Source organism: Chlorocebus sabaeus, chromosome 25 (genome assembly GCF_047675955.1).
Source record: "Chlorocebus sabaeus isolate Y175 chromosome 25, mChlSab1.0.hap1, whole genome shotgun sequence".
In the NCBI taxonomy this organism is placed as follows: Eukaryota; Metazoa; Chordata; class Mammalia; order Primates; family Cercopithecidae; genus Chlorocebus; species Chlorocebus sabaeus.
The window spans coordinates 28,410,318-28,431,750 of NC_132928.1; the positions used below are offsets into that span (position 1 = coordinate 28,410,318).

A 21,433-nucleotide genomic window follows, 5' to 3' on the forward strand; every position below is an offset into this window, starting at 1 on the left:
TGGGAATTCTAAGGCCACACAAAGGCAAGACCCTTCCCCAGGAGTTTGGAAGGCTGACGTTCCCTTTTCTGATTTGGTCGGGTTTGAGAAATGCCCGCCTCTCCCTTGCGCAAGAGTCTCCACCCCAGGTGAAGGCGGGTCTTGCTGCCATGGCGACAGCGCGGTTGGGCTAACGAGCTCCTCTGGCAGCCAATAGAAGCTAGGAGAGGGCGGGGCCCGCTGGGTCTTTTGCGGCTGCGGCGGGCTTGCAGGTTCGTGGACGCGGCATTGGGGGAGGGGACGGGGGTCGCGGGGGTACTGGGGGTCCCAGTCTGGCCTAAAACCTCTGGGCGTGGTGGGCACCGGCCTTCGCCGTCGGAGCAGGGGTCCCAGACTCGCACCCAAAAGTTCCCGTCGGGCCCGAGCGGGGAGGAGCTGCGGGGCGGGCAGAGGCGGAGATGGCGGAGGGCAGTGGGACGTGATGCGCGGGTCAGAGCCGGGCCTTGAGAAGGAACTGGAGGCCCCTGGCAGCGGTGTCCTCTCGAGGCCCCCTCTGCCGGGCCCACCAGGTGGCCGGCGGAGAGCCGGAGAGTTGTGCGGGATGGAAAGCAGGGTTTGGCGACCGAGTTTAGCAGGCCTTGGAATCCTGGAGCCCAGCCCCCCCCCCCCCCCATTCCCACTTCTTGGCAAGATGGTTAAGGGCCTAGCGTGCTGGCTGCGGCGTGGCCACCTTCCCCTTCTCCGACTCCGTATCTCTTTTTCCAGGTGTCCGGCTTTGCTGGCCCAGCAAGCTTGATAAGCATGAAGCTCTTATCTTTGGTGGCTGTGGTCGGGTGTTTGCTGGTGCCCCCAGCTGAAGCCAACAAGGTGAGGGAGGTGAGCCTGCAGCACCTGGTCACGACCGCCGACCACCGTGCACGGCCACCCTGTCTACAGGGCTGACTCAGAGGTAGCTAGTTGCTCCTTAAGCCTGCCTCTCACTCACCTATGGGCCATACTTTTTTTAGTGGTCTTCCTTCAGGTTCAAGGCTGCTGGCCTCTCTAAGGATCGTGCGGGGGAAGAGGATGGGGCACAGAGCACTGACTCACTCTGGATCAGACAGATCAGTGGTGGACTTCCAGCAAGGAAGTTTGGAGAAGTTATCTAAGTTCTTCGTACCTTCCTTTGCTTTGGACCAGAAGTATTTTTCGTTTCAGATATTTTTGGATTTGGGAGTATTTGCACATACAAAATGAGGTATCTTGGGGAGGTGACCCAAGTCAAAACCTGAAGTTCGTTTATGTTTCATATATGCTGTATACACATAGCCTGAGGGTAATTTTATACAGTATTTTCAATAATTTTGTGCATAAAATGAAGTTTATCTACACTGAACCATGAGAAAGCAAAGGTGTCACTATCTCAGGCGCCCATGTGGATAGTCTGGTTGGTTGGCATCACCACCGTTCCTGACAATGAATTTATATGCTACCGATAAATATTTTCTTACAAATACATTCTTAACAGTAAAAAATATGATGTACTATTAATACAGTGAAAATAAATGATGTGTTCGGGGTAGCACAGTAGCATCACCAGAATACCTGTATCAGCTGCTAGACACAGCAGCATCAGGCTTTCTGTCTCCTGCTGTGACGCTGTTTTGATTAAAGGTTACTGTGCACAGTATTTTTTTTAGGTGAGAAGTAGTATTTGAAGCCGTAGAGGGACCAGAAAGTGGGTTCTCTAGAGATGAGAAGGCATTCTGCCAGACGGCTTTTAAAAATGTTTTTGCCAGTCACCTGATTCATTAACAAGCTTTTGTCTTAGAAGTCTTTTTGATTTTATAGACTGACACGATTTCTTGTTCTGTTATGAATGCACTCTGCTGTAGTATTTCAAGAAGCCCATGACACATTTTTACCATGTCTATAGGTGCTTTTCTGCAGTGTTAACATCATCTTTGTGGTCATGTCCGTGCTTAACAAGTTTGAGATTGGGGGCATTTTGAATTTTTGTTTTAGGGATGCTAGTACTGCCACCTGTAGCAGCAGTTGTATCTGTTACTCTGCTTAGGGAGAATCAAATTACATAACAATGTAAAAATGCCCTGTCAGTGTAAAGTCCTATACAGTTTGAAGTTTCCATTATTAAGGGTAACCCACCTAAGTTCTAGGACTCCTGAGATAACTTCCATTCTTTAAGGCTACATTCCTATGGAGCTGTTTGGATAGATCTGTGGAACTAAAGATCATCCAGGCTTTGAAGTAAGGTTAAGGCCAGGGGTTTGCTTCCATTCTCTCCTCAGAATTCCTAATTAATAAAGACATTTATGGTAGTATCTCTTACTCATTCCAGAAGGGAAGAACTTTCAAAGGGGTTGCTTGAGTATGCCCACAGAAATGACCCACTTTTTCTTGTTTACCCTTGCCCTTTATGTTTCCCCAATCCTACCAAAGAAGTTGGAGATGGAATGTGGGGAAGAGGCTGGCTGCCAAGTCCACTGGACAGAGGTGCACACACAAGTGTGGGGTCCGGGGTAGAGGACTGCCACTTCACTACACACACACATACACACACACACACACTCACTCACACGCATTTCCCCCCTTCCCTCTCCCCCGATTCCTCTAAGTACCTACTTTGGGACTCGCAGGCCTAGACAACTTTCTGTGAGTCTCATTTGCTGCCTGGACATTTTCTGTCTTTAGGACCCTGTGCTGTAGCTTGCCTCCTGCAGTGGCAGTTCTTGCTGGACTTGAACTTGGGGATGGAGAAAGCTCAAGAGCATAGATATGGTTCACCTAACAGGATAGGGAACAGAAAGTTGACAACCTTGCTAGAACCTGAACCCAGGCAGAGTCTCTGCATACTTGACGTGTGCTTTCTCTTCCAGAGTTCTGAAGACATCCGGTGCAAATGCATTTGTCCACCTTATAGAAACATCAGTGGGCACATTTATAACCAGAATGTGTCCCAGAAGGACTGGTAAGGCATTACACACAGGCCCCTGGCTGCTATACCTGGCTGAAGTTATGGGTGTTTACTAGAGTTCTTGGACCCTGGAGGATAAGCATGCTCTCCCATTCCTATGAAGAGCCTTTCAAAGGAGTAATTATTCATGTCACAGAACCAATTTCATAGTTGTCAACTGTCTATGGAAACAGGACCCAGGTGTCTTGAATTCCAGCTGGGTGGTCCCTGGCTAGAGGAGCAGATTTTGTTGTTTTACTTTGAATATTGGTCTTTAGTGATGCATACAGAATGGTAGTAGAGAAGTTGGGAGACGTAGGTATTCTGACCACATACTGTAGGATACCTAATGCTTTTGCAAAGTTGTTACATGTGATATTCTGTGCCAGTCTCATAGCATCCTTGTAAGGTAGGTGGGATGGATTTTGCTCCTATTTTATAATAGCAGAGACAGAGGCCCAAAGAAATAATTTAGAGTCTTGAATTCATTTCTGGGTACCTCACTTTTAAAAAGAGAAGAATAACCCAGAATTCATTCAGAGAAAGGAGACTAGTGCAGTGAAGGGAAGTTTCAACACATTGTCCTGGAAGGAATGGCTTAAGGAAGCAAGGAGAGCCTAAAGAGGAGAGGACTTGGGGGCGCACGATGATTGATTAAGGGCTGGCATGTTATAGGAAGTGGGACCTGTGGGAGCAGGTACTGGTGGGGATCAGTTACGTTCAGTGGGGTTTCTTGGTGTAGAGTTGGAGCCAAAGCTTCAGGGAAACCGACTTAAGCATGAGTTGAGGGAGCATTTCGAATCTAGGCAGTTTTAGGAGTCAGGAATCTCTGTACTTGGAGGGCCCTGAGCACAGATGGGCCGAGGTCACTATAGAAGAGATCAACACCAGATGAGGGGTCCGGGTCAGTGCTGCCTCTCCTGCTTTCTGAAAGCAGATGAGCTTTGAGAAAATACAGATTCCCGGTACCACCACCACCCCCCGATTTTGATTGTTCAAATATGGAGTGAGGGTGGGGGGAAGCAGTAACCTTTCTTTCCTTTGGTGCTTAGGACACAGTTGATCTGGAGCAACGCTCAAGAATTTTGAAGCTAGTTGGATTTCCAACTCTGAGACTCTGTGGTTTTCTGAGAGGCAGTCTAGTTAGATAGACAGACTCTGTGTTCAACCTTCCTGACTTCAAATTTAGCCTGGCCGATTGTTAATTGTGTGACAGATTACTTAGTCTCCACTGCACTTTGATTTCCTTACTGTAAATAGTGGCAGTATTTTGAGTGTTAAGTATGTGTTTGTGTGTGTGTTGTGCGTGTGTGTGCACAGGTAACTATAGCACTTAGAACAATACCTGGCACATAGTAAGTGCTTATATAAATGTTAGCTGATATTAATGTCTTTAACATTAATGATATTAATGTTAGCTGATATCATGCCTTACTGGTGGCCACATAGATAGTCATGGTCAAACTTACACCACAGACTGAGAAAACAGGCTCCTCCTGAAGCACTAGCCTTCTACTTAGGAGAAGTCCAGGTAACCCCCTTGTATCTTGTGGTTATAGTTCAAATAGCATCAGTAAAAACTTTGATGGGCTGTCTTAGCCCTTCACCAGATAACAAGGCTATATCCCACACTCCTTGTGCAGGCAGACACTTGCAAATTTAGGAACACTCTCTCTGTCCTGGAGCTGTAGATGGCCTGAAAACCCAAGGTTGGATGCCTACAGAGGACGGAGTCTTGTCTAGACCTCTCAGGCTATAGTTTATCTCCTTCTTCCCCTTAGAAGTCAGAATTAAGGGGCTGCCTGATGAATAGCCTTACATCAGGAACCTCAGGGCAGCTCCATTAAGGGTGGTGGGTGAGGCTAGAGGAAAGACTCCAGGAGTCTGGGACCCAGTGACACTGACTTTGACTGGGAGTCGTCATGTGCTTGCCTGGAGCCTCTTAAGGGTAGGGTGGGGCCTTGACATTGATCTGAGTACCTTAGCGCTACAGGAGGCCAGTTTGAGTGGGTCTTCTAGTGTCTGCCACGTTTTCACTTTGCTGTCACGTTGGTCCACTGCTAAAGAACACTTGCACCCTTCCCCTTGGTTGTGCAAGAGTAAAGCCAGAATCATCTGAGATGCGGTCCTCAGGTTTAGTGGCCAAGCCATGTATGTTCCTATGTTTACTGGTATCCTGCCATCTAGTGTTGAGAGTTTATAACTGTATGCACAAAAAAGGCAGAAACCCCAATTTTGCCCTATTGGTGGGTCTGGCAAGGGATGTGTTATTAGAGACACTCCCAGAGCAGGAAGACACTTAATAAGTTGGCTAGTTCCTTACCTTTCAGACTTGTTAAAATAGAACTTCTCTGCAAACAAAATCAATTTTAGAAACAAAATCTATAAAACATAAAGTCGGAATTGCTCTGGCTGAGAGGGAAGTGTCCCTCGGCCCCTCCCTGACTACCACCCCATCGTACAGTGGTTCCTATGGGTCCCAAAAGAGTACAGTTTGGAAGACACTGACCAAGTTCAGTCTCCATTTGTAAATGAGAAAACCGAGGGCTGGAGAAGTTAAATAAATTGCCCACTATCACGGGAGAGTTGGAGACAGCAGAAGTATTTCAGCTCCTCATTGCTGTTTCCCTGGGTAGCAGGATCCCACAGTGAAGAACTCAGGTCGCCCTTCCAAACTGCCCCTGACACCTTGGCCTTGTGAGAAATCCATAAATCCCACTGCAGTACTGGTATGACCTAGACCCAAGACCCAATGTAGCTCACGTAAGGGAGGAATCTGGAGGCTCGTAGAGACTTCCTGGAGAAGGGAAGATGGCATTCCCTCTGGACAGGAATGACAACCAAGCACCCTGGGTGACCCTGGCCTTGCCCCTCAACCCCTCCCTCCCAGAGGAAACAGCGTGCAAGGCCTGAAAGCAGTACTTTCAGTTACAACAGGGGAGACCTGCTAACAGCAGGGAGTAAGTAACATGTTGGACACAGAGATGGAACTGGATCATGAAAGGTTTAGATAAACTCTTGTATGCTACATATGGATTTTTAGGAGAACAGAGTCTTTTAGAGCACATCCCATTCTTATTCCAACACATGATCTTTATATCACACACCCTTGATGCTTCTGCCAGAAACCCAGCCCTATAGCTCAGAAGGGAGCTGTGCTTGACTCTTGCAGGACACCGGTCAGAGCTGGAAGGTCTTCTTAAAGATTATCTGGTGCAACTGCTTTATCTCACAGAGAAGAGGACAGGCCCAGGATATGAACACTTCGTGGCAGAGCCAGGACAGAGCCCAGGTGCACTGCAGCATGACACCTGCTTCACCTCTGCACACCCCCGAGGAGTTTGGTTTTTTCCATTGGTAGTGATGAAGTGCGTTCTGTAGAGTTTTTTGCTTTCTCAGTGTGGTCCATGAACCCAACGGGTTGGAACCATGCTGATCTGAGGAAGGCTGGGAATGAGAGGCTTGAGGCAAGCCAGGTACCAGCCCAGGCCCCACTGAGGCTGAGTCAGAAGTAAAGACATGTGGCTGAGGATCTGGATTTGGTTTCTGGCCTCACCACCACTGTGGAGATGCCACTTTGCCTCCTAAGCCTCTTTCCCTGTTTTTAGATGTGGAACCTAAGATCTTTATCCCACCTTATGCAAGAGTGCTGTTAGATGAAAGTGGGCTAAGTGGGTCTACTCTTCCTTTAGGAATCATGTAGTTACTGAACCTGCTCTGGCGAGCACCCAGCTAGGCACTGGGAATATGGAGATGTATAAGACGTAACCGTGTGTTCGAGGAACGTACACCTCCTGGGGAGACAGCACAAATAAAGATTGGATTCCAGTGCAGTGCATTGGTGGGGGGTTGGGAGGAGCTGGCTGTTGGGCACAGGCAGCTGAGCTGAGAGTTAAAAGATGAGACGAGGTGGCAAAGCCATGCCCTCCTGGTGAGAGTGTGAGTGTGGCTCATTCAGAGAGCAGCCTGGCAGATCCATGTGACTGGAGGATGGGAAAGTGGGTGAGGGAGGCGTAGCAGGAGATGGAACTGTAGTGACGTGGGTTGGGACCCCCGGCAGAGTAATTGAGTTAGCACTGGCCCTAGGGGCTCTGTGGAGGCACTGACCCGGCCTAAGCTGGGGAATGACATGACCAGAGTTGCATTCTGGAAGACTACTCAGCTGCCGTGGGAAGGTAGTACATGTTAGAAAGGCCAAACTAGAGGCAGGAGGGCAGTGCGGAGGCTGGCGCAGTTGTCCAAGGAAGATAGAATGAGGGCCTGAGCTAAGACACAGCAGTGGGAAATAATAAAGGAGATGAATTCTAGGAATTTTTAGGGAAGTAAAATCACTGGCCTTTGGTGGATTCATAGATGAGAGGAAGGCAGTGTCAAAGATGATTTCCAGGGTTTAACCCAGACAGTGAAGTGGATGGTAGAGGTGTTCTCTGCCATTGCGAATGGGGAGCCGGTTTGCAGGAGTAGGGAGTGGGGGGCAAAGGGTGTGCAGGGGCAGGTGTAGAGTTCATAGTCTCTATGGGACATGCAAATAGTGACTCCTGTAGCTTATAGAGGAGAGTGGCCCTGGCTGGAGATTGTGATCTAAGATCCGTCAGCTTCTGAGTTAAACCTTTGGGACAGATGAGCACATGGAGGGAAAACATAGCATGAGATGAGGAAGGCGGCTGGGGGTAGAACTCTGGGAACGTTGATGGTTTTGGTGCCAACACTGTAGGTAGTTTGGAGAGCTGGTTTTGATGTGCAAGGGGCATGGGCTATGAGACTTTGGGTTGGGAAGGGATTCTGCCAGTCTGATCCTTTATAAGCCCTCAGTCCTCTCTGGGAGCACCCTTCACTTTTTCCCAGTCCCTACCTCTCAACTCCCCTGGCTGCCTGCTTCCCTGGTCTTGAGGCTTTAAGACCTGGTGGCCCTGCCTCGACAGCCCTGTTTGTCTCTGTTGCAGCAACTGCCTGCACGTGGTGGAGCCCATGCCGGTGCCTGGCCATGACGTGGAGGCCTACTGCCTGCTGTGTGAGTGCAGGTATGAGGAGCGCAGCACCACCACCATCAAGGTAATGCCAGGGTCTCAGGAAGCCAGTGGGATTCCCACACTCCATTCCCCAATCGCGGGCTGGCCTACACCCACAGTTTTTCACTTTATTCTGGAACATTCCAACGGCTATGAGACTGGCTTCTAGGCTAGCCTAGTACAGACACCGGGACCCACATCCCACACCTTCCTGGAGCCAGCTCCCTTCTCTGCTCTCTTTCCAGTGGTTCCCATTACAGTGAGAGGGGAGAGCCCTGGGAGAGCTGCTGGAGACTCCCTTTTCCCTGCATTCTTTCCAGTTTTTTTCCTTCCTCTCCCTTCTGTTCATCCAGTAAATCTCTTTTCGGTGCCTGCTATATTCTGGGCAGATGCTGCCAATGGGGAGGTTGGCCTGCCCTCCTGGAGCTTAGTCTAATTAAGCTCCTGTAAAAAGCGTCAGAGCTGTGAACTAGGGCTGGATATTGGGTGCTGGGAGAACATCAGATTGGTCCTTTTGTGTTTTCCTGAACCTTGTTCTCATTGATTATTTGGGTGAATTCAGGAAAGAGATGATAGACACAGTCACCACCACAGACGTCACGAGGTCTCTGTTCATTCCTCTGCACCAGGCAGAACTTCCTGTGTCTTCTGGAGGCTGTGAAGCTGCCCTAGCAGAGACCCCCATGACCCCCAGCCTCCCAGTGCAGCTTCCTAGTCCAGGTTCTAACAATCCTGGGCCAGGCGCCTGGTACACACAGTGCTCACTGATTACATAGTCATTTCTCTCTTTTTTTTTGTGTTTTAGAGACTGGGTCTGACTGTGTTGCCTATGCTGTAGTCCAGTGGCATGATCACAGCTCACTGCAGCTCTGACCTCCCAGGCCCATGCAACCCTCCCACCTCAGCCTCCTGATTAGCTAGGACCACAGGTGTACATCCCCACACCCAGCTAATTTTTAAAATTTTTTGTAGAGACAGGGTCTCACTATCTTGCCCAGGCTAGTCTCAAACTCCTGGCCTCGAGCAATGCTCCAGTCTTGGCTTCCCGAAGTGCTGGGATTGTAGGTGTGAGCCACCATGTCCAGCCTAATGTAGCCCTTTCTGTTCCAGTTTGTAGCTTTTTTCTGCTTATCCTTTGAAGAGTCTATAGATAGCATTGGAAAATAATTCTCATATTTAAAGGCACTGCCGGGTCCTCCATCAGGTTTCTCCTTTTGAGGCACATTTTGGGGGGCGGTGGTCTTCACTGCTGTCCTTCCTGCTTGTTCCAGGGAGCCGTGTGCTGTAGCTCCTCTGTGTTCTCACCACTCAGGGACAAAGCAGCTGTCTGTCCTCCACCGCTCCCAGCCAGTGCCCTGTGCAGACTCAACTCCTTTCATCCTCCCACCTGAGGCAGCCCCTCCTGCAACTGTCTTTCTCCTTCTCTGAACTTGCTCCAGTGGGCCTCACCCTCCAGGGACCAGATGCCTGAGACCTGAAATTCAGAGCCAGATGTCGTCGCTGCTCCCTTTTGGCCGGGAGGGAACTTCCTGGCATGGGGACCTCATCAGATACAACTTCCTAATCCCTCCCATTTCCCCCAATCCTCCTGCCTAGGAGGCGCCCCTCAGCTTCAGCCTATTGAAGACCCAGCCTCTGTTCTCCTTCCGCCTTCCTGGGGTACAGGTGAGGTCTGATTATTTGACCTGTTTAATCAGGTGTGAACACGGTGCCCCAGTCAGGTGGGACATTGGTCCAGTGGAACTTGGCTATTGGCTGAGCTGGGCACCCAGCTTGAAAGTCCTGAGGTTCTTTTTTTCACTCTTGTTCACAGTCTAGGCAGGGCAGGGCTGAGATCAGAAGCCAGCAATGGCCAGGCACTGTGGAATTAGGAAAGGCATTTGAGAGGGAGTCAGCAAGTCTGGGTTCGAGTCACACCTCCACCGTCTGGTAGCCTTGGGATCCCGGGTGACCTAGCCCAGCAGTTCTCAGTCAGATGATTGCAGCCCCACAGAGGGCATTTAGAAGCGGATGAAGGTGCTTTTGTGGTCCCAATAACCGAGGTGTGTTACCAACACCGTTACAGGGATGTCCCACCCAAAATCCCAGAGCACCCACATTGAGAAACATTGAATTTGCCTCATTAAATCTATCTTTTCTGTAAAAACAAAATGACTCCAGCTTGTGAAGCACTGTGTATGTAAGAGATTCATGGAGTTGTTGTTCTAGCCCTGGCTTTCCCCTCCCTGCAGAGGGGCTGGTGGGAGGGCAGGCGTGACCTCCACCCCCAGTGCACGCCTTCTTACCAGCCTGAGCCACTCTGCGCAGGGGCGTGCTGTGAGTGGGCCAGCGTGCCCCATCCGTCCTGCTCTCCACAGGAGCAATGAGCCCCCAGCCCAGGTTTATTCTTCCTGGTCTCAGCTTTCCAGCCTCTCCACAGCCTGTTCTTCCTTGCTCTTAGTTTCTGATTGCTTCACCCTTCATCATGGACTCTTCTACAGCCAGGGAGGCCCTGTGTTCCCACCTCTGCCCCGCGAGCCTCTCAGGGCATCAGGCTCCGGACTTCTTCCTCTGTCATCTGCCTGCTGCCCTGATGCCTGCTGTGCAGATTCCCTCAAGTTAGGACCGAGTGCTTCCTCTGTGGAGTAGGCCCTCCCTTTCCTTTCAGGGCATGCTTTCCCTCTGAGCCTACGTTGCCTCCAAGTCCTTTGTTAGTGCACCACTCGAGGAGTCACTGCCAGCCAGGCACAGATGGCCCAAGACTAGAAACAGATTTCTAGCCCTGGCCCCAGATGCTGATTCACAGGCACGCTGGTCTCTTCCTCAGGTCATCATTGTCATCTACCTGTCCGTGGTGGGTGCCCTCTTGCTCTACATGGCCTTTCTGATGCTGGTGGACCCTCTGATCCGAAAGCCAGATGCATACACCGAGCAACTGCACAATGAGGAGGAGAATGAGGTAAGAGGGCTTTGAGTGCCCAGGCCCTGGGCCCCTGCATGTGTGTCCCCAGGGCAAAACCCAGAGGAGCGCCACCTAGGTCTAGGGCCCACCTCCCCCACATGCTTCAAGTTGCTTTTCTGGTCAATGTCCTACACATCACCCAGACTCAGCAGGGGCCTGCCCTTTGCCCTTCCAGATGAAGCAGGACACCAGGCATCAGGCAGGCTCCATGCACAAGCCGGGGGAGCCATGTCATCCTGCTGCACTGTGCTTCCCAGCAGAGGGGGTGCAGCCAACCAGGGCCAGTCACACATAGATACACATAATATTCCCCGCGTGCTCAGACATGGGTGACAAGCTGCTGGTGGACTGGAAGGCGGCAAGTTAATTTGTTTGTCAAGTGATTCCACAAACATCTGTTGAACACTTGCTCACTGCAAACCAGAGCTCCAGGGTCTGGAGGGAAATGTAGGATTTCCAGAGCGGAAGAGGAATGAGGTAGACATTGGTGCCGGGTGGGGGACGTGTGAGGAAGTTTGAGCGTTGCAAGCATAGGGTAGGGGTGTTTGCACAGTGGCAGAGAGAGCTGGCCAGTGGATTAAGTCCACATTATTAAAGGCCCTAAATGTCAAGCTAAGGGGACTTGGCTTTATCTGATATGGAAAGTGGGGAACCACTGACCCCAGACGGCCTGCAAGGCCTCCAGGAGCTCATGCAATGGTGGGGAGCTGACGGGGCTTGGACCAGGCCCAGCGCAGTTAGCAAGCGCTCTCATCATCTTCCCATTCATCCTCATACTAAAAAGTGGACACCATGGCGAGGAAACCCAGGGGGACAGGAGGGCTCAGGTGAAGGACTCTTGGTGGGAGTGAGACGTGGTGCACCAACATGTTGAGCAGAGTTGTGATGAGCCCCGCACTCCCCAGGTGGTCTAGGGGAATCTTGCCTGAGTGAGCCCTGTGTGCCTTGGGCTCCCCACTTACGCACTCATGTACCAGCTAGCTGGGCGCACGAGACAGCAGAGCGGGCTGCTTAGAGGCGTGGAGCCGAGGCGGACGGGGTTGGCTGCTGCTTCCACTCTGAGCTCTGTCCCCAGGGCCTTGCTGCTGGAAGATACTCCTGTTGATTGATTGATGGAGGGATGCCCTGAGTGAACTCATGCATATGCATAAGGAATATCTAGTGGGGAAGCGCCTCAGCTAGGCCTCGGAGAATTAGTTGAAGAAACTGAGAGTTATTTAGCTTAAAGGAAAAAAGACAACTAAAGGAGACACATAATAGCTGCCTTCAGAAGTTTGTAGGAGACAGCTTAGCCTCACCTAGGGACAGAGAGATTTCACACAGTATAAGGAGGAAGCTAGGAGTCTTGCTGTAGACAGTGTGGTCTAACTATGGGGTAGGTAGGCTGGGCTCCCTTGCAAGACCATGAGCCAGTTCCTCACCAAAAAGAGGACCCCGGGGCTCAAGTGTAAGTGCGAAGCTGCCTGGGTGACGTGGGTCTGGGCCAGCATGAAGAGTGAAGAGAAGGGCAGGTCAGGGAGGGAGCCTGCCTGCTCTCCAGGGCTGTGTCGCCCCACCCTGCGCACATGCCTGGACTGCTCCCAGTTTGCCCCCAGCCTCCTGCTGACATGAGTTTGGCCGAAGGTGGAGCAGAGGGGATGAACCTCGCCCCATTGGAGCTGGGGCCTGGGAGGTGGTGGCACTGGCAGTTGGGTGGTCTGTGTTCAAGAGGAAACCTCGTGTGCCTACCTGGTTATTAATGTAGAGTAATAGCAGCTCTGATAGGGAGGAGCATCGCCAATAAACACTCAGCGATTAGGGGTAATGTGGTAATTGCAGTCCTGGCTGGGGTAGTAATTGAGAGATGCAGCCCAATGATTTCCGTGGAATGCATGGCTCTGGGGCATGGCCTTGTTGTGTCTCCTGCCATCCTAGCCAGGGAGCCGGAGGGAGGGCAGCTTGGGGAGGGTAGCTTACCATCCCTGGGTATGAACCCAGGTCTCTCTTACCCCCAGGAGACCTGGGGTGCTCCTCATTTGAAGCTTGTTCGTATGAGCCTTGGGAAGAAGAAGGGGTTAGATGGGCTAACCTGTAGCAGGACTGCCTGAGAGGACAGTAGGCTGTGACAGGCTGCAGCATATAGAAGCTGGCGAGCCATGCTCCCTGCTGTAGGGGAGATTCCAGCCCTGGGATGGACAGGATGACATGCCCTCACCTCTCACCCAAGGTTCTAAAAGGTCATAAAAGGTTGTGTTTAATCTCTTTGATACCCTAACCTCGGGTGCAGCCAACTCTGGCTGGTTTTGGCCTGGGGCAGGTAGATGTCATTGGGTGCCCTTGGCTGGGTAAGAAAGTGCCCTCGGTCCCATTCTTTGGCATCACCTCTCCATCCCCTCACCTCTTGTGATTCTATGTGGTCTAGAGGTCACAGATGTCTGTGGTTCAGCAACCCTGCTTTTCTGAGTGTATTCAGAAAACCTGCAGGTGGCACGGTGTTGAGATTTACACAGACCTTATGTCTGCCCTCAGGGATTTAAGCCCCAAGATGGCCAAAAGCAGGTGAACCAGCAGGAAACATAAAGGCTGGCAGTAAAATCTGGCTTCATAAGATGGATGGTCAGCTGAAGAAGCCAGATGCCTTGGGAGGCCCCTCTTTACTAGACAAGGGTCGGAAAGTTACCCTTCCCTTTGTGTTAGTCTGGGAAGGAAGGCTTCCTGGCAGAGGGGGATTTTCAGTGCCAGCTCAGGGTGGATGGGAGAGTGACCACTGAACTGCAGGGAGGATGAACAAGGCATTGGGGCTAGACAGAACCCAAGGAACTTGCCTTTACAGAGACCGGGGCCCTAGTCCTGGGCGACGAGGGATAATCTACTGCCCCTCTCAGTGCACAGAGGAAAGGATTGTGGGGAAACATGGGGCTGGGGGGCAGGCACTCAGAGGAGCGGCAGCAGTACCTAGGCTGTGCCATGTCTCTGGGTTTCAGCCCAAGAGGAGCAAAGTCAGGACATGGCCTCTTGGGGTTCCTTGAAAGCTGGCCTAGGCCTGTACAACTCGGTGACTTTAGAAGGAAAAGTCTCCCTAGGCTCCAGGAACTTTCAGGCCCTATGCCCCAGGAGTTTGGGACCCAGTTAGGGGTGAGATCTGGACGTCAGGGCATTTTTTCAGGTTAGGGACCCCTTGGCTCCCTCTTCCCAATTCTTGTGGCCAGGAGCTCTCCTGCCCTGGAGGTAAAGAACTGGAAGAGGAAGGGGAGGCCTCCCCCTCAGCCTCAGTCCCGTTCATGGAGGGAGATGAAAGCCTGTCATGTTCCCTTTGAAAGCGCTGGCAGAGCCTCAGTGGGCCCTGATTGCTGGGCGCTGCCTCCCCTGGGATTCCAGCAGCATTAGGCGTAATCCCTGGGCTCAGACGTCCTTTGAAAGGAGGAAGCAAGCATGTTTGCTGGGGCAGAAACGGCAAACAGAGCTGTTTTAGATGTGCAGGTTGGGCCCTCTTTGAAGAGACACACATGGTTTCTCTGAGGCTGGGGATGTCGCTGCTCACAGTGTGGGCCCAAGCTCTGAAGAGGTCTTCAAAGTGCTCACCCTCCTGGGGCAGTGGGTAGAGTTCTGGGCCCCGTTTGGGAGAGAGTATACAGGGAAATTGAGGAAAGGCGATGATGATGATGGGAACTGGAAATGCAGGCACCGGGGAGAAGACTCGGGCCCCTGGGGAGCAGTCTCCCCTCCTGTCCGCACATGGGTGGCAGCTGTGTGCTGAGGACCCCAGCCCTGGGGAGCTGACAGTGAAACACGGAACAGACACACTGATGAGGGCAGTCCAGACAGCCTCCTCCCCTGAGGGCAGAATAGAAAGATGTGCAGTTCAACAGATGCTTCTAGAGCCTCCAGTGGGGCAGCACAGCATTGTGGTTAATCACAGTCTTGGGAGGGGCCGAGCCCTGCCATTTACTATCCGTGGTGCTAACCTCCTGATTTAGTTTTCTAAATCTGAAATAGACATAATCATTTTTACCTCAGCATAACTGTTGTGAACGTGTGCGTGGAAGCTTTACAAGTATTTGCTCATCCTTAAGAATGTGCTATTTCAATCAGGTGTTAACACTTAAGTAGCATCATGATTGCTGGAGGGAAGCCTGAGGGGCAGAGTGCACAAGGGCCTGAGTGAGGTGATCACCACAGGTAGAGAGAAGGACGCATGGACCAGTGTAGCTAGAGGCTTGGGGGTAAGCGGGGAGGTGAGGCTGGGAGTGCCCTTGAATGTCATGCTCAGCAGGGTTTTACTTGTGAGCAGCTGGGTCCCAGCTGGGGTTTTTGAGCAGGGAAACAGCATGAGTTGGTGTGTCGTAGGAAGGTGGCTCCGGCTGCAGCATGCAGGGGTCAGGGAGAGCCTCGCCGCAGAGATGCAGTGGGACGCAGCAACAGCAGCAAGGATTTGGGTCAAACGTGGAAAACTCAGGCTGTATAGTCCTCTTGCTAAAGGGCTTTGCACTAGGGCCATGCTTTGCTGAGTGGCTGGTAAGTGATGAGACCGCCTGGTCACGTTCCTGTGTCTAGGATTGGGGAGGAGAGAGGGGGAGAGAGGGGAGAGCCGCCTGAGGTGGGGTTCTCACTCTCCCTGTGTTCTTGTCAGGTCAGACTTGGGCCAAGTCCAGTGCCAGCTCAGAACCAGTGCTTCTGGGCAGGCTGAAGAGGGTTTCATCTGGGACGGCCTGAAGGGCTCAGGGCTAGTTTGATCAGCTCGGGCTTATCCACACAGCTACTTGTGTCCTCCCAGTGCTGGAGAGGAGGGCCTCGCTTGATGTCCTGAGCATTGGTTCCTTTAGAGGTGCTTTGTTCTTGCTCTAGCTGTGGGGAAAGATACCAACCTATCTCTTTGGTTGTCCATGCTGGCTCCCTCTTAGGAGAAACCAGCTAAAGAAGGATCCAGCTGGGTCCTAGGATAAGAGATATACATACATAGGTTCAAATTCTGACTTGGCCACTAAACAGCCATGCAGCCTTGGGCAGCAAGATGATTCACCTTTCAGAGCCTCAGTTTCTGCAGCTACGATATGGGATAGTTTTACCCATTTGCCAGTGTTGTGAGCCTGGGAATAATCTGTGTAAAGGGCCTAGCAGAGCGCCTGGCACGTAGTGGCACTTGTCACAGTCACACTGGTCTGGTCCCCCTGGGGACCTCCTGGGAACCCATCCATGTCCAAGCTCTTTCCCCTGATTGGGAGGGGCTCCACCCGCCTCCCCTTCTAACTGCCCTTCTGTTCCTGAGTTAACCGGAGGCCCAGACTCAGGGCGAGAGGGGAGGAGTTGGTGGTATTTCTCCCACTGCTACCCACCATACTTGCTGCAGAGCAAGCAAGGATGAGGCCTCACTCTGGGCTGTCTCTGAAACAGATGTGGAGTCTTTAATACCTTTTAATCAGACTATTAGCGATGGAAACACAGCCTCTCAGAGACAGCTTTCCCCCACTTAGGAGCTGTTTGTTAAGACTTTACATGAAGGGAAAACAAATGATACTGTGGTAATGTGGTAAATTTCAGCATGTTCCCTTAATGCTCTGCTCTGGGCTCTCCCTGGCTTCCCCTTCTCAAGACGCTCCGCTGAGATGCAGAGCAGTGGAAGGAGGACAGGGCTAAAACTGCCCCACCCTTCCAAGCCTAGCACCCCACCCCACACACACTGGAGCCCTGTCATGAGGAAGACGGTCCCAGAAGAGATGAGAGTGGGAATGGAAAGAAGAAGAGAAGGCAATCCAGCCCCCAGAGCCAGGATGACCAAGTCCCGGTGGGCCCATAGCTTCCCAGATGGGTCTTTAGTGTCCACCTCATGTAGACGGCCACACAGAGGCAGGATTGGGTGGAGGCTTGGTCTTAGCACTGTGGCCAGCTCAGTCAGCACAGTGAACAGGGAAGGCATGGAACTGGAAGGAGGGGCAGCAGCACAGCAGTTCTCACAGGCTTTCTCCTGGCAGCAGGCTGCAAGCCTTACTGCCTACTGGCTTCCAGAGCTAGGCTCTGATATCAGCCATCACTCCTAGGGAAGAAAGAAACCAAAGGTCTCTTGAGCCCTAGCTCTGTGACAGCCAGGGTAGTAAGTGCTTTATATGTGTGGTGTTTAATCTACTAATCTTAAACCAGTGTATTTCAAACAAGCCATTAGGTCATGAAATGAATTTTGTGAGTCATGACCAGGATTTTTTAAAAAATAAAATGGGACAGAGCAAAGAATATCAGAATGTATTACACTAAGTATTGTTTTATGAAACTTCCTTTTCACTGTGTGTGTGTGTGTGGGGGGGTAATATTCGGTAACTATAATTCCTAAAGACTGTAGAGCAGAAAAAAGTCTCAGTGACTACATTTATTATATTAAATTGAAGCTTGGAGAAATAAAGTAACTTGTTCAGGGACACGCTGCCTCAGAAGTGACTGAGGCCATGGCTCCTTCCCAGCCCCTGCTGTGGACCTGTAGTTCCACCTGGGACACGGGCCTAGGGGAGTCTGAGGCTAGAAGGGGGCAGGTGGTCCCCAGCCCAGGAACAGAACCCAGGAGTCCTAATTCCAAGCTCAGTGTGCCCCCTGCCTGACATGGCCACACCTGCCTTTCAGGTGTTGCCTGAGCCTCACCTAGCCTGGCACAGGAAGCCTTCCTCAGGACCTGGACGGGAGGCTCCCAGAAGGCAGTGTCCATCTCTAATGCAGCTTAGAGATGAGCGCTCACGAGATGAAGTCCTCAGAGCTCCAAGGGGATGATGATGAATCCTCTCCCAGCCTCCTCACTGCCAGCTCATTCTCTGTCCACTCTACCCTCACCTCACCACCCCCCTTCGCCCCAGCCTAGCAGCTGCATGGTGACAGAAGCCGTGCCAGCTTGGGGCATTAGAAGCAAAGTTGCATTTACTGGGCGGCTCTGGGCTTAGAGAAGTGCACTAATCCCTTAAGAGATGTGTGGCAGGAGATGAGAGGCAGGGAAAGCTAGGGAGGAAATCCCCACGGGGGTGCAGGCCTGGCCCTCAGCTCTAATTCTCTCCAAAGATCAGGTTCAGGTCCTGCAGGAAATGCAGAGGCTCCGGAGCTTCAGAGGCAGAGAAGTGGTAATTAGGGGAGGATGCTTTTGATGGCAGCAACAGTTCTGAAAGCAAAGGGGAAGGGGATCAGCAGAGGCAGATAGGGAGGAAGCGGAGCTGTCCTCGGCTATCAAAGGAGGGAATGGGCCAGAGTGAGCTCTGCAAAGGGAATGCTGGGGCGGCTCTGAATTTCCATCCCTGCCAGACTCCCTGAGTGATGTCACATCCCTCTTTCCCAGAGAAACTAAGATCCCGTGGATCTGGATCTGTGCAGACTCCTCAGTAGGCACCTTCTCCCATCTGGAGCAGACTGCTGCCATCTCAGGGTAGCCAGACCCTAGCCCCTGGGCCTTCCTCCCATTCCCTGGGCAATGGCAGGGAGGGCAAGGGAGTTCTCTAGCCTAGTACTAGCCCTGGGGGCACCTCGGTGCATTCCTGAAACAACAAATGTCATCAAATCCTCTGCCTAAGTGAGGTCTTGAAGCCTATGCTTAGCATCCTTCTTGAGAGTTAGAAATAGTGGAATGGAGCATGATGAGGGGTGAGTTCAGGCTGGGAACCTCACTTGAGCTATCTATGTGGCAGTAACTGGGGCCCCAGCAGAGCCTACTCTTCCTGGAGTGCTTGCTTTCCCAGGCCCAGGGAGGGGCAGGGACCCCATCCTGCAGATGCTACAGACACTAAGGCCTCCAGCAGACCTGGCACACTGTTCAGCTCTGCAGATGACAAGGCAAGGTCCTCAGCCCACAGCACTTGGGGAGGCCCAGCCTCCCAGTCTGGGGAAGGTCAGGCTTTGGGGTCGCTCATGGGTCGTTCTTTCCATGTCAGACTTTCAGGACCCGAGACCCTTCTGGCTTGCCGTGCCAGATCCTCTCTTTTTTTCTTCCCACTACAGGATGCTCGCTCTATGGCAGCAGCTGCTGCATCCCTCGGGGGACCCCGAGCAAACACAGTCCTGGAGCGTGTGGAAGGTGCCCAGCAGCGGTGGAAGCTGCAGGTGCAGGAGCAGCGGAAGACAGTCTTCGATCGGCACAAGATGCTCAGCTAGATGGGTTCATATGGTTGGGTCAAGGCCTCAACACCATGGCTGCCAGCTTCCAGGCTGGGCAAAGCGGGGGGCTACTTTTCCCTTCCCTCGGTGCCAGTCTTCCCTTTAAGAGCCCGTGGCATTTTTCCTCCTCCTCCCTAACTTTAGAAATGTTGTACTTGACTATTTTGATTAGGGAAGAGGGATGCGGTCTCCGATCTCTGTTGTCTCCTTGGGTCTTTGGGGTGGAAGGGAGGGGAAAGGCAGGCCCGAAGGGAATGCAGACGTTTGAGGCGGCCTCAGGAGTGGATGCAGTCTGTCTCTCCTGGCTCCACTCTTGCCACCTTCCAGCTCCGAGTCTTGGGAATGTTGTTACCCTTGGAAGATAAAGCTGGGTCTTCAGGAACTTCAGGAAAGCATGGCCCAGCATTCAGCATGTGCTCCTTTCTGCAGTGGTTCTTATCACCACCTCCCTCTCAGCCCCAGCTCCAGCCCTGAGGACAGCTCTGATGGGAGAGCTGGGCCCCCTGAGCCCACTGTGGTCTTCAGGACGCACCTGGAAGCTGGTGTTCCCTGTCCCCTGTGCACTTCTCCCATTGGGGCTTGGAGTGCCCATGCGTACTCTGCTGCCGGTCCCCTCACCCGCACTTGAGGGGGCTGGGCAGTCCTTCCTCTCCCCAGTATCCACAGTCGCTGAGCCAGATGGTTGGAACACGAGACACAAGAGGCTGACCGTGGATCTGAACACCACAGTCCCTGTCCTTGGGTCGCCTCTTGTCCCTGAACTTCGTTGTACCAGTGCATGGAGAGAAAATTTTGTCCTTCTCTTGTCTTAGAGTTGTGTGTAAATCAAGAAGCCATCATTAAATTGTTTTATTTCTCTCACTTGCTGGATTTCAAGAGATTTAGGGAACTAGGAGTTTTTCACAAGTGTCCTGGTAAATGTATCCCAGAGGGGACAGAGAGCATTGCGCTTGCTAGGTCCATACAGGCAGAGCCTTGGGAAGTCCAGTGGGCCGTGGCAGAGCCAACCACAGTGCACTCAGGCCAAGGCCACGGCTTGCTGGAAGTCCTCCTCACCTGATGAGGAAAGAGGTGGGTAGGCTGGGGCAAGGAGCATGATGAACCGGCCCTTGGGAGTTATCCTGAGATTTTACTTGCTTCATGTTTGTGGGCGATTCCTCTGAAACTGGAGTGCCTGATTCATCCTAATATCCTACAGACACAGTAAATAGTTCTCCCTGCAAAACCCTTAAGTATCCCCAAATGAAAACCAATAGGTATCAGGAGAGGGGTGGGTGGGGGCAACCAGAAAACGAGCTGCCCCATAGAAGAAAGTGCCAGCAGCTTCAACAGGGACATCCAGAGGAGCCCAGCACTGCACCAGCTCCAGTCTGGATGTGTGGTGCAGGGTACGTCCAAGACCCAGGCAAGGCATCTAGAGGGACCGAGCTGATCTGGTGTCCCCAGGGTTGTCCAAATAAACATGGATTAAGAACCTTTGTGTGGGCCCCCATGCTGGGTTTTTGGAGAGGGGTGGGAGGCAAGAGAACAACGTGAGTTGGGGGGTCAGTTTGCAGTAGTTTGTCGAAGTTCAGAGACAGAAGCGTAAAGGGGATGGGCCTGGGGTGACCTGCAGATGGGGCTCCCAGGAGAAGCAGAGACTGGTTGGCACTGGAAACAGACCCAGGTGAGAGAGGACCAAGTGCATTGTGGGGTCCTGAGCAAGTCCACTTATGAAGTTTGTGGTAGGGCTAGCAAAAGATAGATGTGCCCCCAAATACAAGGCTGGGACAGGGGAGTTAATACTGACAACATTTCTACTGGTTCATTTACTTGGCAGCTACTCAGCGCGTACCAGGGCCAAGTACTGCTGTGGAAGCTGTAGTGGGCTCTTTTATTCTTTCAGGATGGGGATGCTCTTATTTCAAGAGGCACACAAAAGCAGCACTTTCCAAAGGTGGCAGGTGGGTGTATTAACTTACCAAGAATAACCAGGCCAGAAATTGGTGCCTAACATTGCCAGGTCTCCCCTGTAAAACCACATGCCCTGGGGGAAGCCTTGAGTGCCACATTTCTCTGAGGCTTGGGTAAGTCCTGCAGATGATCCAACCTGGCTTTGGTAGTTTTCAGGACAACTGCTGTTAACTATAAATAAACCGAACTATAAGTCCAGTATATGAACATTTATAAAAGATTAGGAGTGAATGTTCACTTTACTAAGGATTCAGCCAGTAACCAAACATCTCAATATGTCTCAACTTCACACACACAAACCGATTTTCAGATGATGGGAGAGTACGCTTCATCTCTCTGTGAATATGAAAGGACGGAGATCCCCAGCAAGGGGCAAGTGCACTGCTTGACTGGTATGTGGAACAGAGATGAAGACCCCTGTAGCCAATGACGGAAAAGATCAGAAATGACATTCTTCACCGTGTCTCCTATGATGTAAAAGGAACAGAACTTGGCTGGGTGTGG

General features: G+C 51.8%; 1 protein-coding gene across 1 annotated transcript; it reads left to right on the forward strand.

The window, feature by feature from the left end:
- Positions 1 to 474: 474 nt before the first annotated feature.
- Positions 475 to 19,837, forward strand: TMEM9 (transmembrane protein 9). Its single transcript, XM_007988991.3, is given in 6 exon segments — positions 475 to 879; positions 881 to 928; positions 2,856 to 2,947; positions 7,876 to 7,984; positions 10,748 to 10,879; positions 18,821 to 19,837. Coding segments are annotated over 6 exon segments (633 nt in total). The 5' UTR covers positions 475 to 780; the 3' UTR covers positions 18,974 to 19,837.
- The last annotated feature ends 1,596 nt before the right edge of the window (positions 19,838 to 21,433 follow it).